The sequence below is a fragment of the Callospermophilus lateralis genome, unplaced genomic scaffold, assembly GCF_048772815.1.
Source record: "Callospermophilus lateralis isolate mCalLat2 unplaced genomic scaffold, mCalLat2.hap1 Scaffold_182, whole genome shotgun sequence".
Lineage (NCBI taxonomy): Eukaryota > Metazoa > Chordata > Mammalia > Rodentia > Sciuridae > Callospermophilus > Callospermophilus lateralis.
In genome coordinates this window covers 1373141-1393754 of record NW_027512854.1, presented here as the reverse complement: position 1 = coordinate 1393754, position 20614 = coordinate 1373141, and the positions used below count along the sequence as shown (strand labels likewise).

At 35.1% G+C, this 20614-nt stretch overlaps 1 protein-coding gene and 1 pseudogene across 1 annotated transcript in view; one reads left to right on the top strand and one right to left on the bottom strand.

The window, feature by feature from the left end:
• LOC143640334 (asparaginyl-tRNA synthetase-like) overlaps positions 1-20213 on the bottom strand; it is a 68657-nt gene extending 48444 nt beyond the window's left edge. Inside the window, exons 1-5 of the mRNA XM_077108173.1 lie at positions 20073-20213; positions 16610-16719; positions 13677-13797; positions 9360-9500; positions 2458-2538 (exon numbers count right to left, since the gene is read on the bottom strand). Coding sequence (XP_076964288.1) covers positions 2458-2538; positions 9360-9500; positions 13677-13797; positions 16610-16719; positions 20073-20213 — 594 coding nt within the window. The remainder of the gene's footprint in view (positions 1-2457; positions 2539-9359; positions 9501-13676; positions 13798-16609; positions 16720-20072) is intronic.
• On the top strand, positions 10611-10772 carry LOC143640336 (apelin receptor early endogenous ligand pseudogene; annotated as a pseudogene).
• Positions 20214-20614: the final 401 nt, after the last annotated feature.

Genomic DNA, 20614 nt, shown 5'->3' with positions numbered 1-20614 from the left:
CCCCTTCAGCTCAACTTAACTTTCCAATTCTTCTCACATTGTTCCCCTTACTGGGAATACCTTCCCTAAGATATAGTTAAATCACATGTTCATTTTGAAGATTTTCCTGACCAACTCAATTCTCCCTGACAACATTTTGCTATAGATTTCATATCATTTATAATTGGTAACACTGTAACCTCAAATATATGTAGTCTCCCCTATTCCTCATCAACTTCTTTTTTTTTTTTTTTGAGGCAGGGTGGTACTGGGGATTGAACCCAGGACACTCAACCACTGAACTATGTCCCCAGCTCTTTTTGAGACAGGGACTTCTTGCTAAATTGTCCAAACTGGCCTTGAACCTGCCTCAGCCTTCCAAATAGCTGGTATTACAACTGTGCACCACCACACCTGGTAGAGAAGCAAGAATTCAAGAATTTAAATACAAAAGTTCCACTTTTTCAGACCTACTTCCTAAAAAGTGGTTGCCAACATTCATACCCCTATGCCTCTACTAGTAGCCAGGAGGAAATTAAGAATGAATCTTGTAAGGACACAGGTGTGTAAGGTGTATGAGGTGAGAATAAGAAAAAAATACTGCTTACAAAGGCAGAGCAAAAGGTGAGTCTTGGTATCTGAACTTCTGAAAACAACAAAGATGGCAGGCCATACATAACACAAAAGTCACAGATGCTGAAATCTGATCTAGACCCTGACTATAGTAGGATCAATGAATTCAAGAGCATGTCTTTCTAGTACTCTAATCCCATTATGTAAAATTCCTCTCTCTGGCCCTGAAATGATATGAACTTCATTTTTCATTTATTTAGCTTCAGAAATATATTTTTCTCTCTTTCTATTCATATTTATGCAGTAACTTTCCTTTGGTTGTTTAGCAACCAAAATACACAAACTGTAATCACTCAGATCTACTTAGATTTTCCTGGTAGTATAGAAATTATTTCCCAATTTATCATTATTTAAGTTTGTTTAATTTGGATCTCTTTTAAAATTCCCTTATTATTTGTAAAAACTCCTTGAAATTATACTTTTGCTTCTCTGTTTTTTAATATTCCATAGTTTAGATGAAAGGATCATGAAATGCATTTAAGGTTAAGTAATTTTTCTTCACTTCAATATTCACAAAGAGAAAATAAACACCTAGAAAATAATGTTTTTTACAATACACTATTATTTTGTCATTTGCTAACTTCTTTGAACTCATATATAGATGCTAACACTTCCACTTTAAACATTCAACAGGTTTTTTAATTCTGCTTTTTCCAGAAGGTTAACTGCCATCCAGATTTCTTCAAGTATGAAGAAAGACAACATTTGATTACTATTCCTAATAATAATGACTTCAATACGTCAGAACAACTGTTTCCAAAGAAAACTTTGTTCAAAAATATAAAGAGAAAGCATGGTTATCAAGAGCCAGAAAGCCCTAACACTGAGAAAGCAGTTATATACACATCTTGTCAGCTAATAAAATCAACCGAATGTTTAAAGAACCACCTTGATATTTACTAGAGTTAAAAAATTCAGCAAATAAAAAACATACAAAAAGCACAACTCATCAATTTAGTTCTCTTTGTCCATCAGTATGTGACTAGCTAATGACTTTTTCAGCTGTAAAACTAATAAATGAAAGGCTTTCAACTGACTAAGAAAAGTTGGAAAAATTTTTTTTCCTGCAAGAAGGGCAGGCTGACAGTACCTGACACATAGTAGGAAATCCAAAAATGGTTGTTAAACAAAGAATTAAAATAAAAACCTTAATGGGGTATACACACAAATCATTTCTTATGGAAATGTAATTTTTAAAAAAGAATCTGAAAAAGAAAATGATATTTGTATGTATACTTTTCTATTTTATTTATCTTTTTAAATACTTTTTTTAGTTGTAAGTGGACACAATACCTTCATTTTATTTATTTATATGTGGTGCTGAGGATGGAACCTGGTGCCTCATATATGCTAGGTGAGCATTCTACTGCTGAGCCACAACTCCAGCCCTTTTATCCATTTTTAAAAACATGATTTATGTTCAAGCATCAACTGATGGTTGAATTTGCAGAATATCTTATAATCCTTATTAATCTCTAAATTTCTCTAATTAACCATTTCAGTGGCTTAAGGAAAGCAAGTAGAGTACTAAATTAAAAATTCACTCTTTTTAGTCACAGTATTAGTAATATGGCTAGTGGGATAGGGAGTCAGAGCAGTTGTAATAAGTATTAAGAATTCTACAATCAATTTCAGATGCTACCTATGGTCTTCTTATTGAATTTAAAAAGGGGTTAGGAATATAGCTCAGTTGGTAGAGTGCTTCCCTTGAATGCAAAATCCCCAGCACTACAAAAATAAATAAATAAATAAGTAAACAAACAAATAAATAAATAAATTGAAACAAACCCTCAGGAGAAAAATATCAAACAACAATATTTTTCCAAGATGGGAAACAGAACTCACCTCAACTTGGAAAAGCTCTCCAGCCCCCTCACAGTCATTGGATGTAATTATTGGAGTATGAATGTGCACAAAACCACTGTTCTGGAAGGAAAAGAAAAAACACTCTTTTCAATATATCTGCACATGAAAAAATTCCAAGAATATACACTGTGTTGTTATACTATTAAAATGGAACTGAGAATGCCACATCAAATCCCCCCAACCTTCCAAATATGAGGTTATTGAAAGATGGTTGAGTATTTTACTATGCACAGAAGCACAAAATTTTTTAGATTTGGAACAGACTTAGAAATTAAGTTCTCCAATATCTTTATTTCAAAGATAAGAAAGCTGAGTACGTGAGAGATTTAGTAAATTGCCAAAAGCCACATAAATAGTCAGTGGCTAAGCCAGGGTTGTAACCCCGTGCTCAGGCTCTGTATTGCTATTCCCTCATTTTCTACTTCTCTAAGTTACTGGTGTTGGTTCAACAAACACACATGTACATGCATGCATGTGCGTGTGCACGCGCACGCGCACACACACACACACACACACACACTCACACACACTCAATCAAGGTTAATGCATAGCAATGCTGCCCGTATTATTCAGGGAATACAAAGCAATCAATATGAAGTTCAGTTATGTGGGAATAAAACCTCAACGGTGATAAACCATCCAAAAGAAAAATTAAGGCTAATAGGGACTAAAGAAATGCACAACAAGAGAGGCAGAAATGACTAGTGGGAAGTCTCTGTCATTCGATCCATGGCACAATGCACTGCATGTAGCACAGACAGTGTACTTCCTTGGCCTGAAGAGTATTCTGAGCAGCATCAAGTCCATCCATCACCAAGGCGCCCAACGGCAGTTCTTCCCATCAAAACTGAGACTATTTCCATTAGTAAACCACAAAAGCTGTTGCTAGTAGGACTGAAATAACCCATCAACTTCAAGGCTACACTTCTTTCATTGTGACTATGTATGAAGGCAAAGGTTATAGTCAGTATAGATGTAGAAGGTAGCTAAAAATAAATTTGTAATACAAAGCCAGAATAGCATGTGTTTAACGCAAAATTCTAGCCTTGAAATCAATACAATACACTCACAACTATGCTAGATTCTGCCTATCACCAGTAGAATATAACAACTCCAGGCATTGTCAGGGATCTCCCAAATATGAACTTTTATAATTATATTAAGCCAATGACTTATGATATAGGCTGATTAAATAGTCAAGCTATAAATTAAGCCCCAGAAAGTATTCAAATATGTACTTAACCTGAGAGCAATGTGCCTAGAAGTGCTGCACAGAGCACATTATAGAGAACCATGGAAATACAATCAATAACATTACTTCATAAAATTTTTATCTCCTAGTAGCCAAGAATTATGAACATGAATCATTTATTCCACATGAATGTAAGCAACTATGAGCATGAATGAAGTAAACAAAGAAAGGAAGTGAAAAATTCAAAGGAAATGAGGGTGGGGAAGGGGAGGTAGAGCGAGAGGAGAAAATTTAATGGCTGAATGTAATTATCAAAGTTAGAACTGGTCAAATGCCACCAGGAACAGCACTGTAAACCTGAGGTCAATAATTATGGGATTCAAAACAAAAGTCACACAGGAGTAGGAACCATTTTTAATACTTAACGTCAAACCTTTACAAAATGGGTCACTATAGCTTTTTAAGCTTTAATGCTGCTAGCAAAGCTTATCAAAGTCTCTAACATTACCAAAGAGCTATGCATGAGAATACAAAGGAAGAACAATAAAGCAGTGTACACAAAGTCCAAAAAAGAGATAGTGGGAGGAAAAACAGATAAAATGAAAGTCAAGAGCAAGGAAAGGAGGAATGTTGTCAGTATCTGCTCCAGAGAGGCTACCAGTATTAGGTACTTATACCACTCCAGAGCAAAGAGGTTTCTAAATAGAGGTATGAAGGCCAGAAAAGGAGCCAAAAGTGGAAGTAAATGCTTTACCCAATTGTTAGACTCCACCTGCCACCTCCAGATTGAAACAATTTGATACACATTCTAGAAACAGGTATTTTAGAAGGTTCTGAGTATCCAAAAAATACAAAATTCGTATACTAAGGCCCATACACATCACTCAGAAAACTAGTGGATATTTTCCCTTTACACTTAACTTAAATAAATATCATTATTTAATCACCATCAACAGAAATGTGACAGTAATTGCTAGACACTAGCATGCCACTGGCAACAAAAATCAACAGCAAGAGGAGTCCAAAAAAACCCATTAAAAAAAAAACAAACAAACATAAAAACCAGTCACAGGCACTCCAAAACACAGGCCATCCAACACAGGGGTTTAAAACCACTCCACTCCATGGCAGGCTCTGAAGGACTGCCATCCAGAGGAGACAAGCCCTGAAAGGCACAGCAGTCTTTTACTGCTTCATTTGAAAAAGATAAGCAAGCATGCAATCCATTCTAGGAACACTTAGAAAAAAAATGGGCCCAAAGAGAAAAACTTCAGTTATTTGAAAAATTTGGCTCTTCTAAATGACTCATTTTGAGGATCATAGACAGCCAAGTTTTAGCACATGGCATGTGTGTCAATTTCATGAGCAAACCAAGTTAAATACAAAATATTTTCAATACTAAAACAAAAGATAACTCTAGATTTTCAAAACATCCTAACTTAAAGTACCTCTCAAGTTTCTATTTCTTCCTACATTTCTCAATTTTTATTGATAAATTTGAAATGTATGAAAATTTTATATTTTAAAGCTTAATATCTTTTAGGGAATTTAAAGTAGAAGAAACTGCACCAAATAGATGATATGTAATTATTATTTTATATGTCCTAGAGTGCTACAAGTGACTACTTTAAACAAGTCAATTCTAAATGTCTCACATACAAGTGGATAACATAGAATGACACATCAGGATTATATTTTTCAGGGCATAACAATTAAAAAATGCATTTATAGCACGCAAAAAGTATCTACCTTTATAACTATCACCAATAGTGTTAAAATTCAAATTATTTTCAAGCACTTTTCTTACTTTACATTTTCTAGTTTATTCTCTTATTTATTTATATCTATTAAGGCTACAAGTAATAAAGAAATGTACGAAGGAGGTGAAGTCTAACTTGTTAATGGATTGCCAATACTACCACCTTGTGGCCAAAAACATCCATAAAATTGTTTCAGTATTAAAGCAGGTCCACTTTATCAACTGTTGAAATCTTTATCAACTGTTGAAACACTATATTTTTAGATCTGAACAGATTTTATGTTTGTGTGGTTCAAGCACTACTGAAAAGCCATATAGAAGTTGCATAAGAAAGTCTGAGAGCATATGTAAACAGACCCTTTCAAATTACAATGGGATAACATTGTATAATGTGATTTATTTTTCTTTAAGTAGGTGCCTTAAAGGCATGGTGTTCTTTGTCAGTTTCAACAGAAATTAACTCTGATGGAGCTTCTTATTCTTAACTTTTATGTATTTGTTTTTGGTACTAGGAATTGAACTCGGGGCACTTAGCCACTGAGCCACATCCCCAGCCCTATTTTATATTTTATTAAGAGACAGGGTCTCTCTGAGTTGCTTAATGCCTTGCCCTTGCTGACTCTTGATCCTCCCATCTCAGCCTCCCTAACTGCTGGGATTACAGGCATGTGCCACTGTGCCAGCTTTATTTCTTGATTTTGAGATAGAGTCTCATTAAATTGCTAGGGCCTCGTTAAATTGCTGAGGCTGACTTCAAACTTAAGACTTACCACTGTGCCCAGCTGATGGAGCTTTTTAAAGAGCATGAACTCTCTTGGTGAGCTACAGATGTACTGGGACTGCATGAATTTGGATATAGCCCAGGGGAAGCTTACATTGGTAAGCAACCAGGGGAAATTAGTTGAATCCAAAGAAGGAGCAAGGGCCAAGTTCCAAAACCACATGAAATAACACTGAGTATTCTCTGTGATATCATCCTGGCCTTTTGGTGCCTTCCCACTGACATGACAGGAGGGGCCCTTCAACTCAACAATTTGTTGACCACATTCCCCTTTGGCTTTCCCAGGTGGAGGGAAATGGTTAAAATGCAGAGGTGAGACAAAATGTCTTCATTCATTACAGCAACCCACTAGAGTAACACCAATAACCCTAAAATTAATGCTTAATATTCACATAATACATATCTATGATCTATGATCAAGATGGAGAAACAGGAATTGAATTCACTTTCCCACTTGAAACAATCATAAAGCAAAAAAAAAAAAAAAACAATAAAAATAAAAAGCAACCCAGATGAAACAATGATTTTCACGATACTGGATATAAGACAATAAAAGATACTGATCTGGGGTTGGGGTTGTGGCTCAGTGGTAGAGCGCTTGCCTAGCACATGCGAGGCCCTGGGTTCTATCCTCAGCACCACATAAAAATAAATAAACAAAATAAAGGTATTGTGTACAACTAAAAAAATAAATATTACAAAAAAAAGATACTGATCTCTGAGGGATGGGAAGCGAATGTTGAGCCCTACCAGTCAGCCAGCTTATGATACTGAGCTCTTTCAGGTCACAGCATAGGGAGACAGTGATAAGGTAAAGCCCAGAAGACTCCCTAATTTGAGGAGAGACAGTTGAGACCAATGTGGCTGAAATTCATGGGACATAGTATCAATGAAGAGAGAACTGGACAGAGAACTCCAGAGATCTGCAGAGGGTCACCCAGGAGTATTAGGTAGAGAACTGATGAGTGCCTACATGGAGGAAACTATCCAAAACTGGGGAAGGAACTGAAAAATTTAGAGGGAACAGCACACGGTGTTTACATGCTGGCTGGATGTTCTCACAAGCCAGATTAGAAAAACTCAGTTCATAAGGCACTAGGTATAGTACTTCATAGCAGGAAATACTTAGTACTAGACTAAACACTGTTCCAAACCTGCTAAACAAAAACCAGAAGCAGACCCAAAAGGATCAACAGTTTTCAACTAACAACTGCATACCAGAACAAAGCTCAAGAAGCTTTATAAATATTCAGCACCCAAAGTAAAATTCATTATGTCTGGCATTAATCAGCAGATATGCAAAAAGACAGGAAAATATAAGCCATGAAACTAATCCATCCATCAATCAAAACTAACCCATAGTTGACATGTTAAAATTAAAAGGACATAAAAACGGTTTTCAAATTAAAACTGTATTCCATATGCTCAAAAAGTTAAGTAGACACAAAAGGAATAATAATAATAAAAAAGCCCAAAGTGAATTCTAAATATGAAATGTAGGGGCTGGGGTTGTGGCTCAGCGGTAGAGCGCTGGCCTCACACATGTGAGACCCTGGGTTCGATCCTCAGCACCACAAAAAAATAAATAAGTGAAATAAAGATATTGTGTCCAACTACAATTAAAAAATAAATATTTAAAAATAAATAAATAAAAATAAATATGAAATGTATAATGTTTCAGAGGAAAAAATACACTGGATAGGAAAAAAGATTAGTAAGCATAAAGAAAAACCAATAGAAACCATCAAAAAGGGAGGGAAAACATCCAAAAGAAATAAACACAGGAAAAAAGGATTTTTTTTTGAGAGAGAGAGAGAGAGAATTTTAATATTTATTTTTTTTTTTAGTTTTCAGTAGACACAACATCTTTGTTTGTATGTGGTGCTGAGGATCAAACCCGGGCCGCATGCATGCCAGGTGAGCGCGCTACCGCTTGAGCCACATCCCCAGCCCCATGGAAAAAAGGATTTTAAAAAAAGAAAAGTACATCAGTGGGCTATGGATAGCATCAATGCACTAATATATGGATAATTTCAGTTCCCAAAAGAGGAAAGTAACAGAAAAATATTTGTACCAATACTGCTAAAAAAACATAAACAAAACCAAAAACTTCATGATAAACTTAGGATCGAGGAAATTCAATAAACCCTAAATGAAAAACAAAGAAAACTGCATCAAGGCACATCACAAATTGATTAAAAAAAAAAAAAAAACAGTTGTTATGGTTTAGATATGAGGTGTTCGCCAAAAACTCACATGTGAGACAATGCAAGAAAGTTTAGATTGGGCTATGAAAGGCTTAACTAAATTAGTGCATTACCCATTTAAGTGGATTAATGGGGTAATAACTATAGGCAGGTAGGGTGGTGGCTGGAGAAGACAGGTCACTGGTCACATATACAGCTTTGGGGTATATATTTTCTCTGACGAGTAAAGCTCTTCGCTTCCTGATTGTCCTGTTTTGAACTGCCTTCTTCTGCCACACCCTCTACCATGATGTTCTGCCTCACCTCTGGCAAAGAGCAATGGAGTTGGCCATCTATGGACCAAGATCTGTGAAACTGTGAACCCCAAGTAAACTTTTCCTCCTCTAAAATTTTTCTTGTAAGGTCTTTTAGTCACAGTAGCAAAAAAAGCTGACTAAAACATCAATGATAAAGAAAAAATCTTAAAGTCAGGAAAAGAAAAAAAGACAAGGTGTGCATAGAGAATTAAAGATAAGTATGACATCAGATTTCTCATTGGAAGTAATGCAAATGAGAAGACAGTATCATGGCAACCTTGAAGTATTTAAAGAAAAAAACTTGTCAATGTAGAATTCTGTATCCAGAAAAAGTATCATTTAAAAATGAAGATAAAATAAAGATGTTACAGACACATAAACTTTCAAGGTCATGGATATGCTCATCATCTCAGTTGTGGTGAAGATTTCATAGGTTCATAATTTATCAGATTATATACTTTAAATATTTACAGTATTTATTCCTTAATAAGCTCTTAAACTATATATGTACACCTGTGACATTTGATCCTGAAACAAATAAATAAAGGTACTTGGAACAAACAACAGAACTTTCAGGAAAATGTTCCAGTGTTACAATTATCCAACCTCTTCACAAGACAGAATACCTGGAAGTAAGGTATCTTACCTTAAAAAAGGAATGAATAGCAGCTGTGGCTTCACTGTGAACCCTCAATATAGAACCCAGAGTGTTAGTCCTACACCTAAGGTGAGGATATTGTCTCATGTACTCCAGAGGATGCCTCTCTTTATATTTGGTAGGGAATGCCTGCCAATAAATAAGGAAAAAATTAGAAGCTAAAAAAACAAACAAAAAAACCTGTTTTATAAAACCAGTTTCCAGAGCATTTCCTAAATAGTAGCGCTTCAGAGAAAATAAGAAGATTTCCTCCTTTATTTCTTAATATAACAGATTTATATAGTCCACATAATTTTTACCAGGTAGAAGAATGGTGGGATGGATTCAGAGAGATGTGGGTTTAAAGCCAATTTTAGTATTTATTAGCTAAATTAATTAATATCACTGAGGCTTATCTATTATTTACCAAGTTTCTATCCACTAGCTGTCTGTGACTTCTTACAAATAGAGAGGTTAAGCATATAATTATGCAAAACAATTCACTGTTTGACACACAGGAGTTAAGAATATTGTAGATATTAAAGATTACGTTTTCTACCATTGTACACACACAGCTGGGGTTCAATGTTAAAATCACACAAATGTCTTGAAAACCCACAATCATATCAGCTAGTGCCAATTTATTACTGTTTATCAACATGTCACTGGGTCTAAGAACATGAGGAACAGTCAATAGCTATCTTTCATTTAGCAGAGTACTAAAAATCTACAAAAAAAGTTTAAAGGAACTTAAGGCTCCAACCTGAAATATTTCTCCATGTCCACACTTATATTACAAGATTAAAAAGTCATATCCTTTTAGACAGAAACCAAAGACTCAAAAGAAAGATAATACAAAAGCTGAATAAGAGCTACACATGCACGCTGCTTTAGTCTCGTCTTTTTAGGTCTGGTGCACACACTGATTTTTATAGTACGCAGAAACAAGTACCATGCTTGCCAAGAAGAAAATGTAGCCACAAGAATATAACTGGAATTGTTGGGGGTTCAGAATCCCTAAAGCCTAAATACTTTAAATGACACTGAACTGAAGAAGGGAAGGAGGAGGGAGCCTCTGACCACAGCACAGTGTACCGTAACTGTGTCTGCTGTGATCATTAACCTTTCTGGAAAATGCAGCTGGCAGTTCTCTGAGGTTTGTCATTAGAATGTGAGGACAGAAACACAGATTGCAGAGACTATTTACAGATTGCTTTGTTTACTTTAAGAGCAACTGCTCCACTTGCGTGTGGCAGGAAAATGAGATTTCAACAAATTATTTTGTGTTTTTAAATTTTTATGATGAGTCTCCTTATCAACAGACAGACACCAGCTAATTTGGCCCTGAGAAGAAAACTGCACAGATACAACTGCCTTTAGAGGAGATGTATGCCTCTCCATTCATGAAGTCCCTTCCCGTGAGATATAGACTTCTACAGCTGATTTCACTGTGTCTACCAGAAGAAGAGTGGTGAAAGACAGATTTCAACTGCTCCAAAGAGCTGTGTCTATAGGGGGATTGCTTAGGCTTCATCATACAAAAAAGAATTGTCTGAAAGTATGGGGATGATATTTTAGTTCACAAAACTGCCTTCTTGCTGGTTGTAATTAGAGGAAAAACAACATATTCAAAAGTGATTCCGGTCTGAAGCACAATTATTTGCTTGCATAACAAAAATCTCTCATCTTTTTTTCTATACATTATTATTATTATATTGATGAAAAAGAAAACCATCTTTTTAAGTCTTAGAACTCTCTAAAGGTAAAAACTGCGATAATTAAACATATTCCTATGAGTCTCTGAAAGTATTAGTGTTGTATATGTTTGAGTGATTCTTAAAAAACATAAATGCTAAATCTAAAATCAACTGCATTGTCTTGGTTTTCAGAATAGGAAGAAAATTATTGATTCATTAATTATTTATATTGAGAGAATAAGAAAAAAGCTTAGTTGTTACCAATCTATGACAGATTTTAGTGTTTATAAAAGTCTGATTTTTATTTTATGAATAATCTCCATTTGAAGTCCTAGAGGAAAGCATAAAGTACTAATTGTAGTCCATGTTATTTTAAAATGTTCATTTCTCAATTTTTTTTCCCCATCATGCAATTGTAAGAACCCAAAGTTTGTTTCCTTGGAGGTTGTTTCATATCCTTGATTATTTTGTATAGATAGTTCCTTAAAAACACTGGTTTAGTTTACATAAAAAATACAGTTATGCAAGTGAAACCCTAACATGGAAATATCTGTATCTAATAGGTGAGTGTTCATCATTCTGATAAGCTTTGCTTAACCTGTGATAGTGAGATTTGCAAACAACAAATCAGAAATTTAGAAATATGATTACCTCAAAGGAAACTATCCTATCTAGATCTGAATTGTAATGATAACTAGGTGTTACCAAGTGGTTAAATATGTTATTAATCTTTATTTATTGAAAGAAATTTAGCTTAGTGACATAAAATTTTAAGTTATTTCCAGGTAAAGAGTTTACAAAATCATACCCTGCCTAAAAGTTTTACTTTGTAAACATTATAGACTGAGAGAAGCCATTAAATCATTAAACTTTATTTTGCTAAAATAAAAGTTTGGTATTCATATGCAAAAAATTTGACATAGAAAAATCTGACAATATCATGGAGTTTCTTTGCCTATAAAAGTTTATTTAAAAGTGTCTTTGGGATAGAAAGTACTTAATAAGGTTCTGAAATTAAATTTATACATAAATAAAATGTCTTATCTCATTATTTAAACTAGATACTAATGGAGAACTCCTAAATAATTTTCTGGATGAATTATAATTCCTTTCCACAAATGCATCTGACTAGAAACATAAACTATTGTCAATTTTATTTATGTTTAAAATAAACTCATTTGTATACCATGCATAAAAAATACTTTTACAATTCAGAAACATCTTATTCAATAAAGCCTATATTTTTTCAAGTATAAATTCTCATATGCAAAGAAAAACAGCTAAGAAACAGCCTTAGTAATGTAATTAATGGCTATAGATTTCTGGTTCTAATAATTACTTAATAAAACAGTTGGTGACTTGAAAAAAAGAAAAAAAAAAAAAAAAACAAGGCAAGGAGAAGGTAACAACAGCAACAGAAGCCAAGGGAGAATAATTCAAGAACAATAAAACACATAGTAAATTTTAAATAATCATAGATTCTTCTAAGAAAGCAAAAGCAAAAATATTTACCTTTTCTATTCCTCTCGATTTCTAAATTATTTCACAATTTTTCAATTGTAATTTCTTGGAAAATAATTCAGAAGGACATTTTAAAAGAAAATTAGTGCATTTTCTTTCTTACTTCCTTACATTTAATTTTTCCTATTATTCTAAAATACCAAAATAAATTTAAATGATGCAATTTTCTTAAAATTTCTCATTTTTTGCATATTGAACATTTGAAGGTAATTATGGCAAAGACAGGAGGAGTCAAATAGCTAGAATATAAATTTCAGATGTGCCACCAATTTTACTAGGGTGGGCCTTATTTTCTCCATCTTTGTAAATTTAAAGAACTGGATTGATGACTTTTTATTTTATTCCCTCTAACCTCTCTACCAGGCTTATATATATAAAGCACTAACACAGTCTTCAAAAACAAGTATAAACATGCATTAATATAGAATTTCTTGTCTGTTCAGCACTACAACATTCCAGGTCAGCACTATCAGTAGAACTTTCTGTGAAAAATGGGAATGTTCTCTACTTATGCTGTCCAATACGGTAGACAATAGTAACATTTGAACATTTCCTCCCCTTTCCCATCCCTCCTCCCTCCTTTTCAATCTCGGTCTTCAACTCCACCTAGAGAGGTCTTTCCATCTTCTAAGGTCATCTTCAATTTCTTTCTTCAGTGTTCTATAGTTTTCATTGTAGAGATCTTCCATCTCCTTGGTTATATCAATTCCCAAGTATTTTATCTTTTAAGGTCATTGTGAATGAAATGGTTTTTCCGATTTCTTTCTCAGCAAATTCACTGTTTCCTTTTAAAATGCCACTGAAGAACTGGACTTCTTATCCCTGGTATGGGCTATATCCAGCATTGTAGATGACTAGACATGCTTATAAAAGCTGTGAGGTTCAACTGTGACAGGCACTAAAGATGCACAGATTAATGCTCAGCTCTCATAAGACTAAGTCATCTTTGTAATACTTTTACTACTATCTCTACAGGATCTATGCCCTGTTTCAATTATCAGGGAAGCATAACTGAAAAATGTTCTAAGTACCATCTTTCCAATAATCCCACTTAAAACAGATTGTTAATATTTTAAATTAAGCCTAAATAGCCTGAACAAAAGCATACCTTGGCATCACAATTTCCAATAACTTCAATTTTTTCTGCCTTCAGTTCCACATTTTGCCTTTTGGAAGGGCTTTGTACCAGCTGCCCGAGGACTTCTACAGAACTCCCAAAAGTCAATTCTCTATAATAACAAAGAAATCAAGATATTATTATATATAACTTTTCTTTTAATAAAAATCTTGCTATTAAGTATAACTTTTGTCTTAATATAAATCTTGCTATTAGAACATTAATGATAGAGTACTTACCTTCAAGTGAGTTAAAGAATCTTCAAAGTTTATGGATGCTCTGTGGTATACCCAAATCTTAAAAATGAATTCCATACATTTTTAAATGGGAATAAAGAAATTGAGGATTTACATATAGCTATTTAGAATTAAGAAGTTATATTATTATCTGTATCAAATGTAAGTTGGTCAAAATGCTTTTTAACATATTGTAGATTACATGTAAGGTCTGATGAAATCCAAATCAGATCTGTAGTTCTGTTGATAATTACCTGGTTTTGAGAACACACTATAGCAACATGTTATCCTTGGGAAAGCCAGGTAAAAATTACATGAGACTATTTCTAAGACAATTAAAAGTACATGTACTTTTTCTACAATGTATTTTTTAAAATTAATCAAGTTATTTACTTTAATTTACCCAGCTGATGGTCTTGAGCACACAGACCACCTTCAGGGTAGTAAGTCTATGTTCTAGTGCAAGTTTATCCACAAATTTATTGTATGACTCTTAGAGAAAGTGATGAACACTCATTTGTTTTAAGAATTATCTATTAAGAAGGAGAGTGAACTAAGTGATTATGTATCTATTCCAGTTCTAACATTTCATAATTACAATAAATATGATAAATGCTCTGGTATGGCTCTGCATTGTGGATGACTGGGCATGCTTATAAAGCTGTGATAAACTGTATTAAAAATAAATTGAAACCTTAATAAACTGTATATAAAAATATAATACAATAAATACAATAAACTGTATCAAACTAAATTTATCAGGAAATTCCCCAGTTTTGTTTGCTGGCTATATTTAATATTTTAAAATTTATTTTTTTAAAATCTTCCCCTTGCTCATCTATTATCCATCCTTGACTGGTGCTTTCCACACATAGAGAGACCAAATTCCCTGTGGTACATTTATATATGCACATATGTGATTTTGTTAAATCATTCTGCATTTCCTCCCCTTTCCCATCCCTCCTTCCTCCTCTCAATCTCGGTCTTCTACTCCACCTAGAGAGGTCTTTCCATCTTCTAAGGTCATCTTTAATTTCTTTCTTCAGTGTTCTATAGTTTTCATTGTAGAGATTTTCCATCTCCTTGGTTAGATCAATTCCCAAGTATTTTATCTTTTAAGGTCATTGTGAATGAAATGGTTTTTCCGATTTCTTTCTCAGCAAAATAACTGTTTCCTTTTAAAATGTATTCATATGTAATTTATATAACTAAGATTGTCCACCATTACATCAAGGAGAGAAAACCTGATAAATCTTTCACCAAACCTGAAAGTGTTTTAAGACGCTCTGACTTCACATATGCACTAATTGATATGATGAATTTTCTCCTGGGGGCCACTGAGAATATCTCAAAGAGGTGGGTAGTCATCCTCCAGAATCTCTAAAATTTAGATACTATTAGACATACCCATTTAATTGCCATATTGATATATGTTATCAAAAAAATTACAAACTTTTCACATCAGAACAATTTTATTGTCTCAGACCCATGAGCCTATTCAATATGTGGAATTAATCCTAACCATGTTTGGAATACCAAAGCACTCTTATTTTAACAAATTAGTATAATATTCTATTCTTCATAACTTATACCCTAACATGAAAATGGTGTTAGTTTTGTTGGGCACCATGACACATGCCTGTAATCCAAGCTATTGGGGAAGCCGATGCAGGAAGAGTGCAAATTCAAGGCCAGCCAAGGCAACTTAACTAGACCTCGCCTCAAAATAAAAATAAATATATAAAAAGGGTTTGGAATAGCCAGGTGCAGTGGTACATGCCTATAATCCCAGTGACTCAGGAGGCTAAGGCAGGAGGATCACAAGTTCAAGGCCAATCTCAGAAACTTCGTGAGACCCTCAGCAACTCACTGTCTCACAATAAAAAATAAAAAGGACTGGGGATGTAGCTCAGTGGTAAAGCTCCCCTGGGTCCAATCCCTAGTATCAAAAAATAAAATAAAATAAAATAAAATAAAAAATAAAGAAAGGTCAGGGATTCAGCTCAGTGGTAGTGGGCCCCAGTACTAGGAGGAAAAAAAAATTGTGTTAGTTTTAACATCTGACAACAAAATCATATAAATTTCTTCAATTTATCCAACAAATAATAATTGGTAACTTTGTCAGCACTGTGTCAGAAGCTGAGAACACAAAAACAAATGAAATACCATTCATAATTTCAAGGAGTTCTTAGTCAAAGAAGCAATCCAATAATAATTCAGTTGATTACCATCTGATAAATACATTTCAGGACAGAGCTGGGCACAGAATGTATGGGACCAAAGAGGAGAGTCACCTACCACAGTCAAGGGGTGGGATGATGATGGCTATCATATGATGATGGCTAAACTGGATTGGAAAGACAGGGAAGAAGAGGTTTATTAGGCAGAGTGGCAACAAGACTAGAAGCCTGAATGTAAAAAGGAGCAGAACAGCTTAGAGGAGCTGCAAGAAGAGAAGGAAAACAGATGGAAAGTAGAGGCAGGGGATACAGGCATGTGAAGATGTTAGAGAAAGAGAAGCCTGAGCTAAGGATATTGACTCCAAGTATTTGGACTTTCTTCAAAGCTATTTTTCATAGATGTGTTTAGGAAGATAGGTCAAAGGGGCAATGTGAATATTGGATTAGAGAAGCGGGGAACAGTAGAGAAGAAGAAAAAAATCAAAGGACTCAAAACTTAACAACTTACCTATTGTCAAAGTTTGAATCGGCAACAACCTGAAGGCTTTCCAAAGACGACCCATCATTTACATGTAGGAACAAGACTTCCTTCTGGGATCGGACTGATAGAACCCATCCCTAAAAAAGAGAAAGATTTCTATATGTGAGCTTAAAATACTTAAAACATTCTATATTTTCTTTATACATACAAAGAAAGCTAAATGAAAGAAAAAAAATCAATCTTGCCTTAACATTATCAGCTGCGTAAAATGAACTGCTTTCAGTTTACCAATATGTACAAATAATTTTAAATGGTTTTTCTTATAGGGAAATACACCCTTTGCCATTCTACCTTTTGTTCTGTTTTGTTAATGAAGCTCATCATTTTCAACTTTTGCCAAATATTCATCAAGTTGATGTATGTAATTTATATAACCAATCTCTTCAATATTGGCTTTTCTAATGACAATGACAAATAACAAGGTTTACATCTTGGTGCCTTTTCCCTTTTATCAAATTCCCAGATTATGTAATATAGACTAGAAATATCTTTATAGGATTTTTATTCTTTCACAAAGTACCAAACAAACAAACAAAAAAAACTCCCCCAAATGTCTCATTATAAACACATATTAAGTAATATACAAACATTCAAAGACAGTCTTAATTTAAATGACAGGTACATCAGAGTATGAGAGATGCTTTTAAGTAGGCCAGTAACATTAAAACAGCTCTCAGATATGCCAAAATTAAATTTAACTACTATAGGAGTTAGGAGGGAATAACTAGTTTTCTAGTAGACACCAAACAATTGTGAAGTGTCCCACAAATGTAAAGTAAATGAATACAGGTTGACATTCATGCTTAGGAAAAGCAAGAGCTGATTCTAACCAGAAAAACTATTGACCATTCTCTGTTGTAGCCATAACCTACAGATGCTTTTATTAAAGCTCTCTATCACTTACTTGCATATCCATAATGCTTTAAGGGAAAGAAAACTGTTTACTTATTTTGAAGTGATTGCCAAGTACACAGCTGAAATTCTGCAAATGTTTTACTACCACCATATAGTGTCTCATTCCTTCACATAATAGCTCTAAGGATTGTCATACCCATTTTACAAGCAAGAAAACTGAGACTCAGAGAAAGTAACTTGTTGAAGATTGCTGGTAAGGGTTAGACTTGAACCCAAGTCTATTTGATTAGAAAGCCCTTGATCTTTGTGAGGGCTCCATAGAATGAAGTATAAATTGTCACCGCCTCATGCACAAGGTACTTCACCTCGTCACACTTTACCAAAGGCACCTGCATTTGGGGCATGCTCAATCAACAGTACTTTCCAAAGCACTGCTCTCTTCTTTTTTACTAGTTAGTAAAATTCAACATTCATTAAGCACTTTTTAATGTGCAAAGTTCTTTATAAATATTATGCTATTTAATTATCGCAAGAAGTAAATGACATGGTTATATTTATCTTTTTAAAATTTATTTTTAGTCGTAGATGGACATAATGCCTTTATTTACTTATTTTTATGTCGTGTTGAGGATTGAGCCCAGTGCCTCACTGTGCTGGGCAGGCACTCTACCACTGAGCTACAACCCCAGCCCTATAATTATCTTTTTTTGGAAATGAAGAAACATTTAGAGAAGTTAAAACACAAGTTCAGCTGGGATTCAAATACAAGTTATACTTCAACTTTATGTTCTTATCAATGAACTTTTCTGGAATGCTATTTCTACCCCATTCCCAGTTCCTCTGTTTGGGGGACACATCCTTGTACAATTTCCACTCCATCCTAGATTATTCTATCTGGGGAATACATCCTTCAGGACATAGTTCAAATGTCACTCCATATAAGAAGTCTTCCTTACCTACTCATAGGAGGAATTCTATCTCTGTTTTCTCATAGCTTCTTATGTTGATCATTAATAATAATCACACTGCTGAAGACTAGGTCTGTCCAGCAGAAACATAATGTGAGCTACATTAGTGATTTTCAAGTTTTTAGGGGCCACATTAAAAGTAAAAAAAAAAACAAAAAAAAAAAAAAAACAAAAAAAAAAAAACAGATGAAGTTAATAATTTATTTTATTAACCAATTATGTCCAAAATACTATCAACATGAAATCAATATTTAAATATATTGAAGCCAAACATGGTGGCACATGTCTGTCTATAATCCCTGCTACTCAAGAGGCTGATGCAGGAGGATCACAAGTTCAAGGCCAACCTGGGCAAATTAATTTTTTAAAAACGGTTGGTGTATCAGTGGTAGAGTGCCTGCATAGCTTGTGTGAAGCCCTGAATTGAATTCCCAGTACTGCAAACAAATAAATAAAAAACACAAGCCCCACAGATGTACATACATAGATAGACACACATGCACACATGTGTGTTTAGAGAGAAAAAAATAGAGATTTTTGCAATCTTTTTTGTTCTTCAAAATTATTATGTATTTTAAACTTACAACATATCTCAATTCAGGCTCATCACATTTCAAGTGCTCGAAGCCACAAGTGGTTGATATCTACCATATTAGATGGTAAGCACTAAATTCTGTTCTTTCCATCTTTGATTTCTCTTTTGACCAGCACACAAAAGGTGTCATTTATACATTCTAAATTAACTGATAAATGCAATTTTTTGAATTGGATCATGGAAAGAATATGAAACCCAATAAATGTATGGAGGAGCAGATCATAATAACAGCAAGGATATATGATGATATCAAAACCACTGTTATCAATGCGTTTTAGTAATCTAATGAAAAGTAATCAACTACCTTGCTTAAACTGCTCTTTTAAGAAGTGAAGGAAATAATAGTGGCTAACATTTATTGACTGTGGGCTACTCTTTATAGTCCCATAAAGTAGGGACCATTATCTGTTTTCATAAAAAGAAACTTAAGTTTTAAGCGCTTAACATGCTCATAATTAAGTTACTTAGTGGGAGAGCTTTAAACTTACACACCTTCACCCCAGGGCTCTTTCTAACTGCTACATTCCACTCTTTCTCCTAATTTATTAAACATAAATTACACGCAGGCTCAATTTTAGGCACTAAGGTGGCTAAAAGCTGAATCAAAGCCTCGATTTATTAGAACGAATATTTACTGCCAGTCACGTCAACATCAAGTCAGGTAAGACAAAGTTTCTCCCCTCAAGGGGCCAGGGCAAGGCAACCACTATATGCCCGCGGATATCAGGAGATGTAAAAAGAGAAAGGGGCCTTGTTCGCTTACACTTTCCTGAATGAATAACAAGTTTACAGGTATCTTGAAAACCAAGTTCACAGTCATTACAGCAGTTTTGCAAAAAGTAACGGCAGGTATCCAAGGAAATGGAGAAATAGGAACTCGCGCTATACCTATACTTTCTAACTTTTCTTTGCTGGTCGTTCTGTCTGACCCAACAACACAAAGTAACGCTAGGAGTGGATGTGCCACATAAGTCCCTAAATAAAGAAAAAAAATCCCTTTCCCTACACCCACCTGAACTTTAACGCGCTCCCCACTCACGTTCTGGGACCCGAGAGCGTCCCGTACGCTCAGTCTGGCGAAAGGCCTATGCCTGGGGCAGGGAGCAGTGGAGCAGGAGCGCAGGGCTCGAAGCAGACACCGGGCCCGGAGCATCTCGCGGCCGCCCCAGGTCACCACGCGACCAGCCCCGGCCACAGCGGGTTCGGATCCTGCCGGCAACGGCCCTCCTTCTCAGCTGTTCCCCTATACACGGTCGCAGCCCTGTCCTCAGGCGCTGCAGCCCCCAGCTCTACAAAATGACCGTCTCTGTTCCCCACTTCCAGGCACACTCAGCAAGTGCCAAAACCAAACCGCGCGCCTGGGCGGACCACACGACCCACTGCCGCGCACTACTAGCAAAAGTACGCCCCTCCGCTGCAATCTACGCTTCCACTGGCCCTACGTTACCACGTCAACGTCGCCTGTGTCATCACGTTAAGAAGACTAAAACGGAGCATGCGTACTTGTGTGCTCGACTAAGGAGGCGGGGCGGAGGTGAGGGCGGGGTCAGGAGC